The sequence below is a fragment of the Diceros bicornis genome, chromosome 5 (assembly GCF_020826845.1).
Source record: "Diceros bicornis minor isolate mBicDic1 chromosome 5, mDicBic1.mat.cur, whole genome shotgun sequence".
Classification (NCBI taxonomy): Eukaryota; Metazoa; Chordata; class Mammalia; order Perissodactyla; family Rhinocerotidae; genus Diceros; species Diceros bicornis.
In genome coordinates, this window is record NC_080744.1 from 17929085 (window position 1) to 17945298 (window position 16214).

The following is a 16214-nucleotide window of genomic DNA, read 5'->3' on the forward strand; positions in this document are numbered from 1 at the left end:
TAAGAATTTTTTTTAAAAAAAATCTGTTTCCACATTCAAGAGTCAGGAAGATAAGAACCCATACTACCTGGCACATTCTGTCAATATTTTCCTCAGTTGGCATTACAAAGTACACTGCAGGAACATCTGGAATAGGATCTCGATCAGAATGCAAAAGCCTAGAAGATATAAAGAACACAAAACTCACTTTTTCCTTAGTCACTTATCTAAAAAGATAGTTTAAAACAATATTTCTCAAACTAGAAGATTACCAGCTCAAAGACAGCGACCAGTACTCTAAAAGCTCTTGCTGCAATTACTCAGCTGACCCAGCTTTCTCCTTTTATCAGCGCTAATATTATTTATTAGTAAGATCCTAATCTCTTCTTAGTCTTCATTTCTTCTACTCCAGGTGCCTCATTCTAATACCTCTTACGGTCAGACAGTCTCTTCTACCAATATTCTCTTTGAATGAGAACTAAAGCACATTCAAAATCAATTTTATTCTCATTTTTCATAGAAATATGTTGGCGGGAGGGTGAGTGGGAGGAAAATGCAGTTCTTCAAGAGAGGGAAAACAGAAAGCTGGAAGAGTCTTCAGAAGCAATGAAAAAACTTAACCGTAAGTAAAATCAAATATATTTTTAAAATGAAGGGCATATGAATGTTTCCTTAAAACTTTAAGATTATCTATTTTTTTGTATTTATTGCTTCATAAGAGAATGCACAGGAGATCCTCTAAGTATCTCACAGATTATATCACTTGATAGTTTCCTCTTTCTATAATTCAGGGAGTATATTCATTCCAACATCCCAATATCAAATCACAAAATGTCTTTATTCTTCATTGTAAGATTTTACTACACTGACATCAGGAGATATAACTAACATTCTATTTCCACAACATTCTAGTCATTCTTCTGTAAGCAATATCCTATATACAATCTTCTATATAGATCCTTATGTATATACAATAATTTAGTCATCGTTTTATAAAGAAAAGAGTGAAAGGGGCACATGCTGCCAGTGAGTCTACATTTAATAACTTCTTTCCAACTGTTGGGCTGCTGCTACTGACAGCTAAAGGACTATAATGTGATGGTAGCCATTGGCTGATGTCTTCTGATGCTGGCTGTCCAATCGCCTAAGGGGCTGAAACTACCATTTCACGCTCCGGAAACTTCTAATTATTGTTTCCTACAAAACAGCCTACATCAGCTTGTAGAGCATAAAGTAACTGATGAAGTATACTCCAGCAAATAAGGAAGAACAGTCAGAGACAGGGTGCACAGGAATTCACCAGGGTAGCTGCGTAATCTTTCCATGCTCTGGTGGCAACAGTAACAGGGGGGCAGAGAGAATCCATGACTCTCAAACTGGCAGACTATCTTGTCACCCCTTAAGGAAGTAATGAGTTAGTCCTTACCTCTATTAGTCACTGTTATTGAGCCATTATGGTTCAGCAGACAAACAGCACACAATTAGTGGTCAAGCCATCTGGTTGCAACTCCGCTATTAACTAGCCATACAATCGTGGGACAATCACTTAAACTCTATAAACTTTATTCTTTTCATTAGCAAAATAAAGGAGTTAAACAGTAAGGCAGTAATAGGAACCAATGCTTATTAATAAATCACCATTTCTAAGGATGGCTTCAATCTAAACTTCAGTTCAGGTCATAAGAATTAACATGTTATCAACAATAAATCTGTATTTTAAGTCTGACATAAAAATTAAAGGAAAAACCTGTCAAATACTGTATTTCATCAAACCTAAGGCACTATCAATTTTAAAATGTTATTAAAATAATTTCTATTAAAATTGGCAGAAAAATGCTGTCAATTAAACTATAACATGGCATTAATTAGAAGATAGATCTTAATTTCAGAAATATAAAAAAGTGAGAAGTATATTTTAGAGTTAATGCAATATAATATTCTATTAATTTAAAATAAATATTTAATGTAAAATTGAAGAAGTTAAGATTTTAACCAGATTTTGATATGTTACTCACCAGAAATCTAAAACTACATTCCCAATAAAACAGCACATTTCAATTAAATATATTATAACATCAGAGAATGAAAACTGGTTACAGCATCATAAACAGAACAAAATGCAAATATGTTACAACACCATAAAACTGGACTCTTTCAGTACATACAAGTATTAGTATCCATTCATGAATACAGCCCCTCTCCAAATGTTATATTAGGCCAAGTCTACAAAGTAATGCAATTGTTTTATTTATCAAACATATCAGAAGCAATATAATCAAATGAATTTAGTAGTTAAGAAGACAACATAAGGGCCTGCCCGGTGGTGCAAGCGGTTAAGTGCATGCGCTCCACTGCAGTGGCCCGGGATTCGCCGGTTCGGATCCCGGTCGCGCACTGACGCACCGCTTGTCAAGCCATGCTGTGGCAGCGTCCCATATAAAGTGGAGGAAGATGGGCATGGATGTTAGCCCAGGGCCAGTCTTCCTCAGCACAAAGAGGAGGATTGGCAGATGTTAGCTCAGGGCCGATCTTCGTCACAAAAAAAAAAAGAAGACAACATAGATAGCCTCCTATGGTGATTAACAGTCATCACTTCATAGTTACTTAAATTTTTCATATTGATGATAAACTAATTTAGATATTTCTCTTTTAAAAAAATATATTTAAATTAAAGGAATAAAAAATTCTCAGAGCTGGAAGAGACCTTAAGACAACCAGTTCTTTTCCTTCACATGAGAGGGTAAACCAGTTTGTAGGAAAAGAAACAAGAGAGAAAATTTAAATTCTGAAATTATAAAGCCTCAGGGTTGAATAAAAGATATGGGGAAAAAATGTTGTTCTATACAAGTACTGTAACCTAACATTATTTTCTATACTTTCCTATAAATGTCCCTTAATACCTTGATTTCAGGGTGGCCAAAGAAATCTTTAACAATGTATTTGAAAACAAATGCCATTACTAGAAACATGTTAAAACCCACAAATGCAGAGTGATTCCCATGTCTCTTAGCTCCTTCACAGATAGCAGAGGAGAGATGATATCTTGGCCAAATCTGTCATAAATGAGCACCTAGTGAAGAAAAAAAAAAAAAACCCATATGTGTTTTAAACATTATTAGTGAACAGTCAATAGATAACCCATATTAAGACAATGTCGAAGTATATTTTCTTTTAATAAATCATGTATATTGAATTCTTATATTTATCTCAATTTAACATTTTCCATAATTATTTACCAAAATGTCCATTAATGTAGTAATCCATTCTTAAAAGCATTATTACTTAGCTAAAATAAATTAATAATTATATAAATTTCTTCTTATAAAATGCTTTTTCTAGGTTTAAAAAAATATGCTAGAGATTAAAAAATCTTCATCTTAAGCTATAATAAAGGACTTTGAACATACAGCAAACTCACATACACTCCCCTACCCAGTTCACATATATCCTTGCTAGAAAGAGAGAAGTAAAACTTAGTTACTTTCAAAACTAATGTGTAACAAGTCCTAAGAGTGTAAAGAAAATTTAGTAATTTAAGCATCTCAGGTTAATGAGATACTCATTTTAAAAATTAAGTTCCTAAAGAGTACTTGTTAGCCTTATTCTGCCACATGCATTTCCTCACATTATAAAGTATTAAAACTACCTTTGAGGAGTAGTAAGAACGCCAACTGGGTCTTCTAACTCAAAATTAGTTTTAGAAGGCAAATAAAAAAGACACTTCAACTAGTTAAGTGTTTTTCATAACTATCTCAATAATTCTTTACGGAGTAAGAAACTGCTAACGAGAGGATGAAACATGTTATCACAGAAACATGGTTTTCTTGAATGCCAGCATTTCCTTTAGAAAAGCTAAAAATCTTCCTGCTCTAGTTATAAGAGGGTTGCATCCCTCAAAAATTTTCTCTCTTTAAATCTCAATATATCTGTATTATTAATCTTGTGATACAGAAGTGATGGGTAGGGAAAGAATTTGGCACATATCTGTACCCAAGAAATTCTCAAGTTATTTAATTCAAAAGCTCAATATAGGCTTTAGAAACAATAAAAAAGTAGAGTTTATGCAAGGGGCAATAAGAAGATGCCCACAAACAGGAAGGAAGGAAGGGGAAAATTAGGGCACCCGCTGAAGCTTAAACTATGAATTCAATATAGATGACTTTAACTACCTTTAGAGTTAACCCAAATGACTTATAAGGACTCATGAGAGTTTTCAAAACACCTCGAACTGTAACCAAGTTAGCAAGAGAGAAGTATAAAGTGATTGTAAACTAGTAAGTTTAAATCTAATCAAGTGTACAATCTCTTTGAAGAAGGAGAGTGAGCATGAAGTTTAGAATGAAGGAGCTCAAAGAATAGGAATCTTTTTGTGTGTGTGAGAAAAATTGTCCCGGAGCTAACATCTGTGCCAATCTTCCTCTAAAGAACAGGAATTTTTAAAGATTTTCCCGCATTTCTCAAGGGAGAAAGATCATAGCTTGCTTTCTGGTCCAATTAACAGTTTTACTGACAGTAAACAGTTTTACATCTCATAATTTATTAATTTAATAAACTGGCATTCTGGTTACAGATCACTCTCTCCTGAGTTGGTTAAAATGGACCAGTCCCCCTGAGTCTGACTAACTCTGAGCAAACTTTCAAGATCCAAATTCTGGACTTGCAAAGCTAAGGAACAAGGCATCAACCAGAGTAAAGACCTATGAGTGAGGCCCCATCCAGGAGATCAGCTGGATTCTCTAGATGAATATTACTATCATCGCCTGTCTCATTCCATAAAACGTTTATCAAAAAGAGTCACATTAAGAAGCCATGTTAAATAAACATAAACTATGCATGCATTACAACTAAAATGTGCTACTGTTCAGCATTAACAAGAAATTCCCTCCAATCACTACCAATAAGGGCCGAGAAAAAGGAAACAGTCCCCCTTAAAACAAACTCTCTTACCTTCCATACTGGTTCTCCAGTGCTGTTTTTAACATGAGGCACGTTGAAATTCAACATACGCTTCAAAGCCACTGGAAATGAAAATAGTCTTATTAAATATTACCATTGTTTTTTAGGACTTCGTTTGTTCCCCACATTTATTACTTACTACCTCAAAACAAAATGCACAAATCACTCTTGTAAGGCCATTCCATCAACAGCTAATTGGCACGTCTTTGGGAGATTTTCTAAAATACGACAGGCATCTGTCCCCAGGTGAAAATGTGAAAAATGTTCAGGAAGAAGCCTTTTCTGTTTCTCCTGATGATCCCACATTACATTTTATATAGATGCAAAAAGAAATTTGGTCAATCATGAACTTGCAGTGGCCTCAATATATGACTGGTGCTGTTGTCTACTGTCTGGCTGAAAGCATAGATTAAGATCAGTCTTTCTAAAAGCAAAAATTATCCATGATATATTTAAATGATTCATATACAAAAACTTCATACTGTTTTTTAGTTATCTTGCAGTACATTTTATGATCAATTTATCCTGTCAGATTCACTGAGAAGTTATACTGCTTAATATTATCTGCTCCACGGAAAAAGTGAGGCTTTCCCATAGAGATGGTGGATAAGTGATAACTTCTGCTAAGAAAATACACAATTTCTACAAGTCACAGCAACTATGCTCTACACGTTAATAGTATTTTGTGGTTTTTAGAGCTCATCTGCTCATGTTGTACAGCAGACTCAGAAATATTTTCTAAGGAAAATAAAAATCTCAATATACTTCTATGTGAAGTTGAACAGGCAACTTCACAAGGGAGGGTACTAGTTAGGTGATTTAATTTTTAAAAGATTGGTAACCCTAAAATCTACTTGGTTGACTTTTAAAAACATTTGGATTAGGCTTTATTATGTAATACAGAATAATGGACAAGCCAAACTCCCACTAGAGAACTATCTAATACTTAAATCACCTGAGTACCAAGTTATAGCATACTCATTCATTCACTAGAAAAACTTCTATTAAATGCTTGTTTCTTGAGGCAGATAAATAATAGGAGACTGCACTTCAGTGATATATTCATATATTTATGTGTATGCACATACAGAGATGATTTTTTGGTAAAATGTTAATACCTAATGCTCAGCCAATAATTTACATCTACTTCAGAAGCTCACAGGTGTTATGGTATTATATAAAAAATACAGAAACAAACAACACAACACTTTGGTACTTAAAACTGAAATAACACAAGAGGCATAGAGAGTGCTCCAGGATTAACTCTCCCACTGCGCTTTAGCGGAGCTCTTCCTCACACCTCCAGGCAATGCAGACACCACCCCCTGGCACTGATGGCCAAAGAAAGGAAATCTTGCTTCTGAGAACAGGTGTTCACACTCTTGACACAGGACAAACAGGAAGAACCACAGCCTGGGCTGCATGTGAGCCCCAGGTATAGAGTGTTCTCCAGAGCCAGGCCTTAGCCAACAGAAAGAGGCCAGTATGAGCAGATATTCCCACACGGCCTTCTCAGCCCCATCTAGGTGAATATTCCCAACCCTGAACCTTGGCTAACTTGTTAACAGGTATTTTGACACAGTGGATTTAGAATAGAGTGGAATAGAGTACATGGCCTGTGTTCAAAGAATATATAAGAATGTAATCTTATTTTCATCAGAGTAACTCCCTAAAGGCTTAAATCATTGCTTTTAACTGAAACGACAAACTAGTTTTCTTTATTGGCCCTAAACATACTATCCACAGTCCTAGGCTTGGTTAATGTAATTTCACCCTTATCTGGAATGTTTTCTTCACTCATTCACTATATATTTAACTATATTTACCATTCATTCAACAAATGTTTAGTGAGTGTTTACCATCTGCCAGACACTACTCTAGCTGTTGGCACTAAAAACAGACTGAACAAAAATTACCTATCCTCAAGTAGCTTTCATTCTAGCTGGGGGAAAAAGACAACAAAATAAGTAAAACATGGTATGTAAGATCACGATAAGTGCTATGGAGAAAAACAAGGAAGGGAAGGGGGAAGAGGGAGTTGTATGATTTTAAATACAGTAGCCAGGAAAGGCCTCCTGAGAAGGTAACATTTGAGTAAAGACCTAAAGGAGGTAAGGGAGTTGGCTACACAGATATCTCTGAAAGACTATTCCAGAAAGAGGAAACAAATAAAAAGACTCTGAAGTAGAAGCATTCTAGTGTGTTCAAGGAACGGGGAGAGTAATAGGGAGTGAGGTCAGAAAGTTAAGTGTGGAGCAGATCATATAAGGCCTTGTAAGGCCATTTTTAAGATCACTTGGGCTTTTACCATGACTGAAAGAAGAAGCTGCTGGAGGGTTCTGAGCAAATATGTGACATGATCACTTCAAGCACTGTGTGAAGAAAAACAAAGGCGAACAGGCATGTAAAAGCAAAGAGACCAAATAGGAGGTTACTGCAGAAATTCCTGGTGGCTTGGATCTGGGTGTCAGCAATGACAATGGTCAGATCCTGGATATTTTCAGAGTAGAGCCGACAAGATTTACTGACAAATCTGACGTGGAATAACGAAGACAGAAGTCAAGAAAACGTCAAGGTTTTTGACCTGAGCAACTACAGGGATGGAGCTGCAATTAATTGATACAGGGCAGACGGAGTTCAGAGGAGAGGTTCAGGCTAGAGACATAAAATTGGGGATCATCAGCATATAGATAATACCTAAGGCCAAGAGGCTACATAAGGTCACTACATGGAGAAAGCAGTTGATCTGGGGCTCTCCAATGTCGAGAAGTGGGGGAGCTGAGGAAGAACCTGCAACAGAAGGCATGCATGCATGAAGGACAACAGTACACAGGCTTCTGCTTGTGGAACTAAAGGTAAGAATAGAGAGCGGAATGATCCAGGAAACTTTCCCAAAGGAGATGATTTTTGAGGTGACCTTTAAAAGATGAATAAAGATGCTTCAGGCAGGCAAAGCAAAAAACAGCCATATTAGTTATCCTCTCTATACCTTAGTTTCCCATCTGCAAAATGGAGATAATAATACATACAAATATCACTCAAAACAGTGCCTGGCAACAATAAACGCTCAATAAATATCAGCTATTATCAACCCCAAGAGACTGCAAACTCCTCTGTATCAAAGTATCTTGCATCTAAAATATTTGAGAATGCATTGTGAGTTATTTCCCAAAATATTCTCAATAGGCATTAGGTAAATGTTTACTTCTGCTACTATACAGCACATATAAAGGAGTTTATCTTTCTCTGAAAATAAGACAGAACTCAACTAGAGTACTAATTTGATAAATGATTGATCTGGCATAACCTATCCAGGAATGTGAAATCTTGCTATAATGAAGTTTACTTCCATAGAAACATAAAATTATACCATTAGATTTTAATATTCTACAAAGTTTCTGTATATAAAAATTACTACCATACAAATTTCATTTTTCAAAAGCTCCTTTGTTTTGGTAGTTTTCCTTGACATGTTTTCTTTATTTTAATATGTAGTATGACCTAATTCATTGAGCTTCATTAACCTGTCAGAACCACACAGTAAAAACAAGTGGGGCCTCTATTTACTTACACAGATAAAATGAATGGCAGGTATTCTCCAAATCTTATTTGGACTTTCATATATTTAAGTTATGCCTGACTTCATGTGACAGCTTATACTAAATTATCTATTGGGAAAAGCAGAACACAACTCAGTATGCACTCTGTGTCATTACTAGATTGAAGTCTATCATTTTTTCCTTTGAATTCCAAACAAAGGAATCAAGCACAGCCAAAAATCCCTTCTGTAGGTCATATTAATTGTAACTAATTATTTTCCTATTCAGATTTATATGCAAAAGAACATAATTACAAGAGACAGAATTTCCAAGTATATGCACATTCTTGATGGCTTATTTCTATTAACTCCTAAGAGGTAACAGCTTGCCAACTTGCAAGACAATTAGCTAACAGGTATAAACCAAGTTCTTATCAGATGGTCACAAAAAATAAGGCAAAACTAAAAATACCTAAACTGGAAAAAACTATCAAAGCTCAAAGTAAGAAATATGTACTGTTTTTTTTTTACATTTCACTGCATAAATAGAAGCTATATAGCCATGCTCTATCGAAGATGAAACTAGTAATATGTAGTTTTAAAACACTAATTCATCAAACAGTTAAAATGGGAAAACTATTAATTCATTTATTTTGTCATTCTTCAATCCCATTCCAGCAAGCTGAATCTTTATCATCAGGCATTTCTCGTCAGGTATCCCCAAAAGATTGTTCCAAAGGAGAGAAACGGCAAAACGCAAGCTGCTCTGAAAAAGAATACCTAAATTTTTAACTGCGGTGGAAGTGCCGGAAAATGAACTCTTTCAACATTAAAACTAGGAGAGAACCGAACCACGCACAGAAAGAAACCCGGAGACCTCATAGGTGGCAACAGAGGGAAAAAATGCCAGATGTCATGATGGCCTTTTAAGGCCCAGTAGGAAAGAGACAAGAGCAGGACTGTAGCAACCGGCCCACCCCTGAAGCCCCCGATCCTGCACCACGGACGAGGGGCCGAGTTCTCAAGCTAATGGCATCTCTTCCCTAAAAACTCAAAAGGGGAGGGGCCCTCGATGCTCTGGGAATTGAATTAAACTCCTGGAGGTCCGTCTCCGAGCTGCACGCACCGCGACCGAGTGAGGGCGACAAGCAGAGGAAGAGGATGTCCCCACGGCAGGGCACAAAACCGCAGGGAGGAGAGGGGAATAAGTCGGTACCTGTTTGTCTCTCTCTAATACTGGCTGCTGCGGCCGCCGCCATCTTGACTCCCACCATCCGGAGCCCGGCAAGCGAGCGGAGCCCTACGATGACGTGGCCAGCCCGACTGCCCCGGAAGCAAAGCCCGGAGGGGCGGGGCCCAAGGAGACCGGACCCCGCCTCCTCTAGGGTGCCTCTCCCGAGCCGTCAGCTCCCTCCGCAGAATTTGGAGACCCAGTGGGGGTTAATGCTCGAACACCGAGTAGAGTGCCTTTCAGCTGCGGAATAGTAGGAATTTTTATCCTGTCAAGCCACAGCCTCTCAAATGGCAGCTGCTTTAAATTGAGCTCTTAGGGTTGGAGTGTGGTGTAGTTCTAAGAACCTAATTAAATACTGAACTGTTAATTTGGTCGTTTATAGATCACTTAAGTGGTTAGAATACTGTAGGGGTTTAAGGATCACCCTAGATGATCACCCTTCATTACTTAAGCAATGTAATTGAAGCTCCTGGAACAAAGTAGGCACTTACACGCTAGCTCCCTCCTGCTTCCCAGTGCAGCAGGAGAGGCCTCCCCTCTGCTCCCTTTTTCGGAGTAACAGACGGGCTTTGGAGCATTGCTCTAATCTGACAGATTTCTCAATCTTATCTATTAGGCAAAATGGTCTAGCTTTATGGTGTTGTTTTGCCTACATGGACACAGGAGCCAGGAAGGTGCAAAATGGCAATTTGGTATTTCCCCCCCCTTCCTTTTAGTAACTGCAAAATCACAAAACATTGGTTTGGGGAGAGGGGGTAAGTGATAGTGCTGGTGTTTTAATGTACACTTGAAGCCATGTGATGACACAGTGTATCCGATACTGATGATTTCTAATTTAATCCATAGGTTTTTAGTTGATGTCAAAAATGGATACACAATGACAACTCATTTCCCATAGTTCAATAGAGTTCACTGTTGACACTGCATTAGCTGTTCATTCTGAAGCTGCACCAAATTCTGAAATGAAATTCTACTGTGCCTCAAAAACTGCTTTGAAAACTTAACTTTCCAATTTATGAGAAATGAATTGTTATCCTGATTACATAAAAAGCAAAATTCTGTAATAAGACACTAACTTCTCTATTTACAGATAAGTCAGTTATTTTTGTGAAACGTAGACAGGTGATCTTATTTTACCACCACTAGGAAACGCCCTAGAACTGAACCTACATTTTTTTCCCCTAGTGTAAGTTTTTTTTATTTTCCAGCTTTACTGAGGTATAATTGACAAATAAAATTTGTAAGATATTTAAAGTGTACATTGTGACGATTTGAGGTATTTGAGGTACGTATTCGCTGTGAAAGGATTCCCCCCATCTAGTTAATTATCACATCCATCACTTCACCTATTTTTTTTTTTTTTCCTGCTTTGGTGAGAACACTTAAGTTCTGCTCTCCTAGCAAATTTCAATTATACAGTAGTTATCAACTATAGTCACCATGTTATAAATTAGATCTTCAGACTTCATTTACCTTATAACTGAAAGTTTGTTACTGCATCATAGGATTTATATGTGGAATCTAAAAAAAAGTCAACCTCACGGAAACGGCAGAAAAGTGGTTACTAGAGGCTGGGGTGGGGAATAGGGAGAGGTTGGTAAAAGGATATGAACCCACATTTTTTACCTTTAAGGATTGCATCATCTCTCATTTTTGTAGCTAATTAGCATATTAACTGGCATATTTACTGTTTTATTCAGTGCTATTACTAATATTTTGAAGGACTCGACAATGATCTAGGTGTGTTATAATTAAACAGAAATGAGAGTTACTGCCCTATGGGAAAGTTCTACTTCATTTTTTGTCTCCACGGAATATGAAATATACAGGCTTTCCCACCTTCCGATATCTGAGAGCCCAATCTTGTCCAATTGGGTACTTCTACTTTCAAATGCAAATCTATCATCTAACCATTTCAGCTCCATCTCAAACTTCTTCCCAAGACTATATGAGCCATATTAATAATAAAATGCTAAGACAATGTTTAACCTTTACAGTATATACATATAAAATGATAAAAAACTGACCAAGGAGTACACATAGTGTGGGCAATAAATAGAAAAATATGCCCTACCGAAGAACAATGGCAGTAGAAAAATACTCCCCGTAAGGCTGAGACTAAGGTATTTGTTATTATTAGAATCAGAAATAATAAGAATAAACTATGGCTTCAAAGTGTTAGGTAACTTAATTCACTGCAGCCTTTTAACTGATTCTACCTATCCAGATATTTGGCTTAAGTAATTTTTTCTGGCAAACTATTATTTTATATTAGGGGATAGATAAACACAGAATACGTCAGAACAACTCATTCAAGAGAGGTTCCTAGGTGTCAGCCAACAAACTGCTGAAAGCATCTCTCAAATGTGGAGAGGAAAGGATCTTGTAATTTAGTATTGTCAGAATCTTAACCTTGTTAAATCCTAACAAGTTAATTAATTTAGTTTATGTAAGCACTTCACATTTAGTAGCATAAACATATTCATTTAGAAAACTTCATTATAAGCATCATGTTTTTTGGTTACATCTGAAGTCTTAAAAAAAAAAAGGAAGAAATAAGATGACACATCAACTATTACCCAGGATAATACCTGGCATACAGTAGATATTGGAATGTTTGTCAACTAGAAAAGGTATTACTGGGGCCAGCCTGGTGGCGTAGCAGTTAAGTTCGCGCGCTCCACTTCAGTGGCCCGGGGTTCAGTGATTCGGATTCTGGGTGTGGACCTACTCACCACCCATCAAGCCATGCTGAGGCCGAGTCCCACATAGAAGAACTAGAAGCACCTACAACTAGGACATACAACTATGTACTGGGCTTTGGGGAGAAAAAAGAAAGGAAGATTGGCAACAGATGTTAGCTCAGGGCCAATCTTCCTTTAAAAAAAAAAAAGATAATAGTCAAAACGAGAACTTGAAAGTCATGTCTCTTTAAAGCATTCCAAATTTTCCTAAACTACAGGAAAGGAATAATAATAATACACATTCAAGTAAATCATCATTCAGTGTGTTCTTATGCTTTGTATTGCATGACTTGAAGCATAAAAACTAGTTTAATAGCTTATTGTAAAAGTAACAATGAAGCATGTGATAATCACTATATAAAAGAATTACATATTTATAAACAGAATCTTGTTCTAATCATTTTCTTATAAAGACTGAATGCTAAAGGCAAAGTCACTGAGAAAACTTACCCATTATGCTCTCCTTTACTTAGCATTTAGCATTGAGTACAAAAGTGTCAATAGCTTCCATATAATTACTAAAAAAAATTATATAAAAAGTTTTGGCATAAAGTAGAAGCCAAAGTGGATTCTCAGGTTAGTAATCAAATGAGGGCTTTTTACTTGACCCCAACAAATAATGACTTATTCATAATATGGAAATTAAATATTACAAAGTATAAAATCATAAGCTAGTTTCTGATATTTTAAAGAATCTTTACCTTAAATACTAAAAGAGTAAAATGACTTGAGTACAAGAATAGTAGAGAATTGTATAAAAAGCCTTCAGACGAAGTTACCACAACAAAAGGTTTAAAAACTCTTTAAAAACAGTGAAAATAAAACTAACCAGACCATTAACAGTAGATGTATAACAGGCAAATTTATATGGTTTTCCTAGATATTGAAAGCAACAGAAAACAAGCTTGAAATATATGGCATTTAGATGATTGAAATATTTAAGAAATACATATACACATTTATAAAGGTTTATAGCATAATTCCTTTTTAAAATCAATGTCAGTAAGCATTGTGCACTGGCTATAACAATGAATAGAAAAAGAACAATCATAATACCGACCATTTGACATAGTAACGCTGCAGAAAATAAATAACCTACAGGTTTCTCTGATATGCCTTGACTGCACATATTAATCCAAAAGTCATACTAATGGAACATTCTTAAAACCAGAAAACATTTTGCAATATGAATATTTATGCTTCACTTTAAAATGTGAATATTCTAAATTATTATTTACACCACCTTATCCCTAAGGCCTTGTCTACACATAAAGTGAGTGAAATGAGGAATTGAAGTACTGTTTTAAATTGTAGCCAACCCAAGCACACTGCCTCCCCAACATGCCTCCTCACCCAAAAAGTGTGTGAGTGTTCACCAGCTTTAATTACCACTGTAGGGGAAATTAACTAAAATTACAGATAACCATAAAATAACTTTAATTAGGTTTTTTGGTTTGTATTGGTTTAATGGTTTTTTAAATTTTATAAAAACTAGGTAAGTTAAGACATAAAATACCCAATTTATCAACACATTTGGAATAAAAGCTGTATGGCGAGTTTGATACTCAAATTCTTTTTTGATAATTGATCCTTTAATTACTTTCCATAATCTAACAGAATTCAACACAAGACAAAGAAATGCCTTGTTTAACGTAATTAAAAACTTCAAGTTACAGTGAAACTTTAATTTGCTGGGTCTGTTAGTAAGTGTAATAAAGAAAACTATATTAGGATTATGTTTTAGTTTTCCTTTGGTATTGAGATATATTACCAGTATCCAATCAATCCTGTTATTTTTCTTCAAAAATACTGATAATTTAAGGATGTTTCTTGGGGAGAATGAGAATTTGACAACAGATGATAACTGCTTTGTGTATCAAGGAAAATGTGGTTAAAACCAAGCAGTTTACCTCTCATAATGATTTACTTCTCATACGATTTACTTTGGTGGAAAGCCCATTTATATTTGATAATAGATTAGAGACATTAGACTTTTCCAATTTTTTCTTTTGCAAGAGTATAAACATGAGGACATGACTATGGAACTATGTATCTTCAAATTGTTATTACATGATTTCCTGTTACTTTTAGGTATTCTTTGACTTTTAGTGGCATTAATCAAGTTAAAGAAAGGAAACCTAAGTACTAAAGAGTTTATAGAAGATTACGCAGAAACACAGTAGTTACTTCTGCATGGTGAGATTAGAGTGTTTTTTTTTCATTCTATTTGTATTTCTTTCTTACATATTTCTACATTGTTTATACAATAGATATCTTTCAAGATCAAAGAAGATAACTGTATAATGCAATGATGCCAGCTTACCTATCATACAAACATCTTGAAGATAATTAACTGTCAAAGCCAAAGCTTTAAAGAAGACACTTTCTTAGGTATTTCCAACTATATTTTACCCACCTCAGAAGTATTTTTAAGTCTATGGAATGTCCATAGATTCTAGAATATTTGTGCAATTCTGCTTTTTATATAATACTTCACATCAGGCATAATCTAATTGCAGTGTGGGTCTATTTTAATATAAATCAGTAATCTAAAAACATTTTAACAACCAATTTAGTGCCATCCTAGAAACGGATACATATAACAGACACCCCAGAATATATGCTTTTGACTTATATAACAGGATTTATCATTTTAGCTTTCCTATTTAATACTTTAAAATAATAGTTTGAAAATTGCATATAACTAGAAAAATCACTGTGGCATCCTATAGCTAACCCTAATTTACAAAAACAGTGAGCACAAGTTTTTCTCTTATATATATACCATGCTATTATACTTGAAGTAAGTCTGTACAGCCATTCTGAAAGTATTTATATTGAAGTTTAAGAAGAAAGTATATTAAGAAAACAGAAAAATAGCATCAACTTCGACTGGCACACCTTAACAAAAAAATTTTTTTAGCTTAAATGGCCAAAACATTTCCTTATGTTCATATTACAGTTTTATTGGGCCAAGAAGCTGACAAGTTTGTTCAAAAGTGATGATGGACAGATTTCTGAAACAAAAAGCATCAACAGCAGCTCTTAAAGAAGCATCTCTTTGTTCAAAACATTTTAATGTTCAACGTAATGAGAACTTGCTTCCTTTTCTAGTCTTAGAGTGTTTCTTATGGCCAAGTCCATATTTTCTTGAAATTCTTTATATGTATTGGTGATTGGAAGAGCCAAACAGTTATTACACTTGTTTCCAACAGGAAAATCCATATGAAGGCACTCAATTGAAGGAGTGGGTTTAAATCCCGCAGGTGGAATAGAATTGCAACCAGTTGTAAAACTAAGAATGTCTTCCACTGTTGTTGCAGATTTACCATCTGAAAAGTTCACCAAAAGAAGAGGAAAAGAAAGAAAAATAAATCCATGTTATATATTGCTACCATCATAGACTCTTCCTCAACTAGACTAGGAATGTTGAAAGGCAAGAGTCTCCCACATTTATCTTGGGCAAACTAAATCACTAAGTCAAGTGTTGTAATAGGAAAACAGTACAGTCAATAAACGTTTATTTGAATCTCAAAGTAGGACTCATAAAATCATTTAGTTGAAATACTCATTGTATATTTGAATGCCTTCTCTAATATAAAATTATCATATAGTCCAACAGGTTCTGTGGGTTTTGAAACTCCATTTTTTGGGGGTATGATACTAAAAACAATTTTAAATCACTTCTAGATCATCACTATTTGATAAACTAGTTCAACCAATGCAGAGAGAAAAACTAAATGGTGTAAAACAACCAAACAAC

The 16214-nt window shown here is 35.4% G+C and overlaps 2 protein-coding genes across 9 annotated transcripts in view; both read right to left on the reverse strand.

The window, feature by feature from the left end:
• The window catches only part of SCFD1 (sec1 family domain containing 1), a 97571-nt gene extending 87800 nt beyond the window's left edge, over window positions 1–9771 (reverse strand). The window contains exons 1-4 of one of the 4 annotated variants that reach the window (XR_009220016.1): window positions 9690–9771; window positions 4927–4997; window positions 2961–3049; window positions 68–158 (exon numbers count right to left, since the gene is read on the reverse strand). Coding sequence is in view for 1 of the 4 variants with exons in the window: in XM_058540792.1 (XP_058396775.1) it covers window positions 68–158; window positions 2961–3049; window positions 4927–4997; window positions 9690–9747 (309 nt within the window). In the remaining 3 variants the exon portion in view is untranslated. The other 3 variants (XM_058540792.1, XR_009220017.1, XR_009220018.1) reach the window with 3 other exon arrangements.
• A 3595-nt stretch (window positions 9772–13366) lies between these two features.
• The window catches only part of G2E3 (G2/M-phase specific E3 ubiquitin protein ligase), a 50804-nt gene continuing 47956 nt past the window's right edge, over window positions 13367–16214 (reverse strand). For all 5 annotated transcript variants that reach the window (XM_058540786.1, XM_058540790.1, XM_058540789.1 and 2 more), the window contains one exon: window positions 13367–15783. In XM_058540786.1, the coding sequence (XP_058396769.1) occupies window positions 15527–15783 (257 nt within the window). In that variant the 3' untranslated portion in view covers window positions 13367–15526. The remainder of the gene's footprint in view (window positions 15784–16214) is intronic.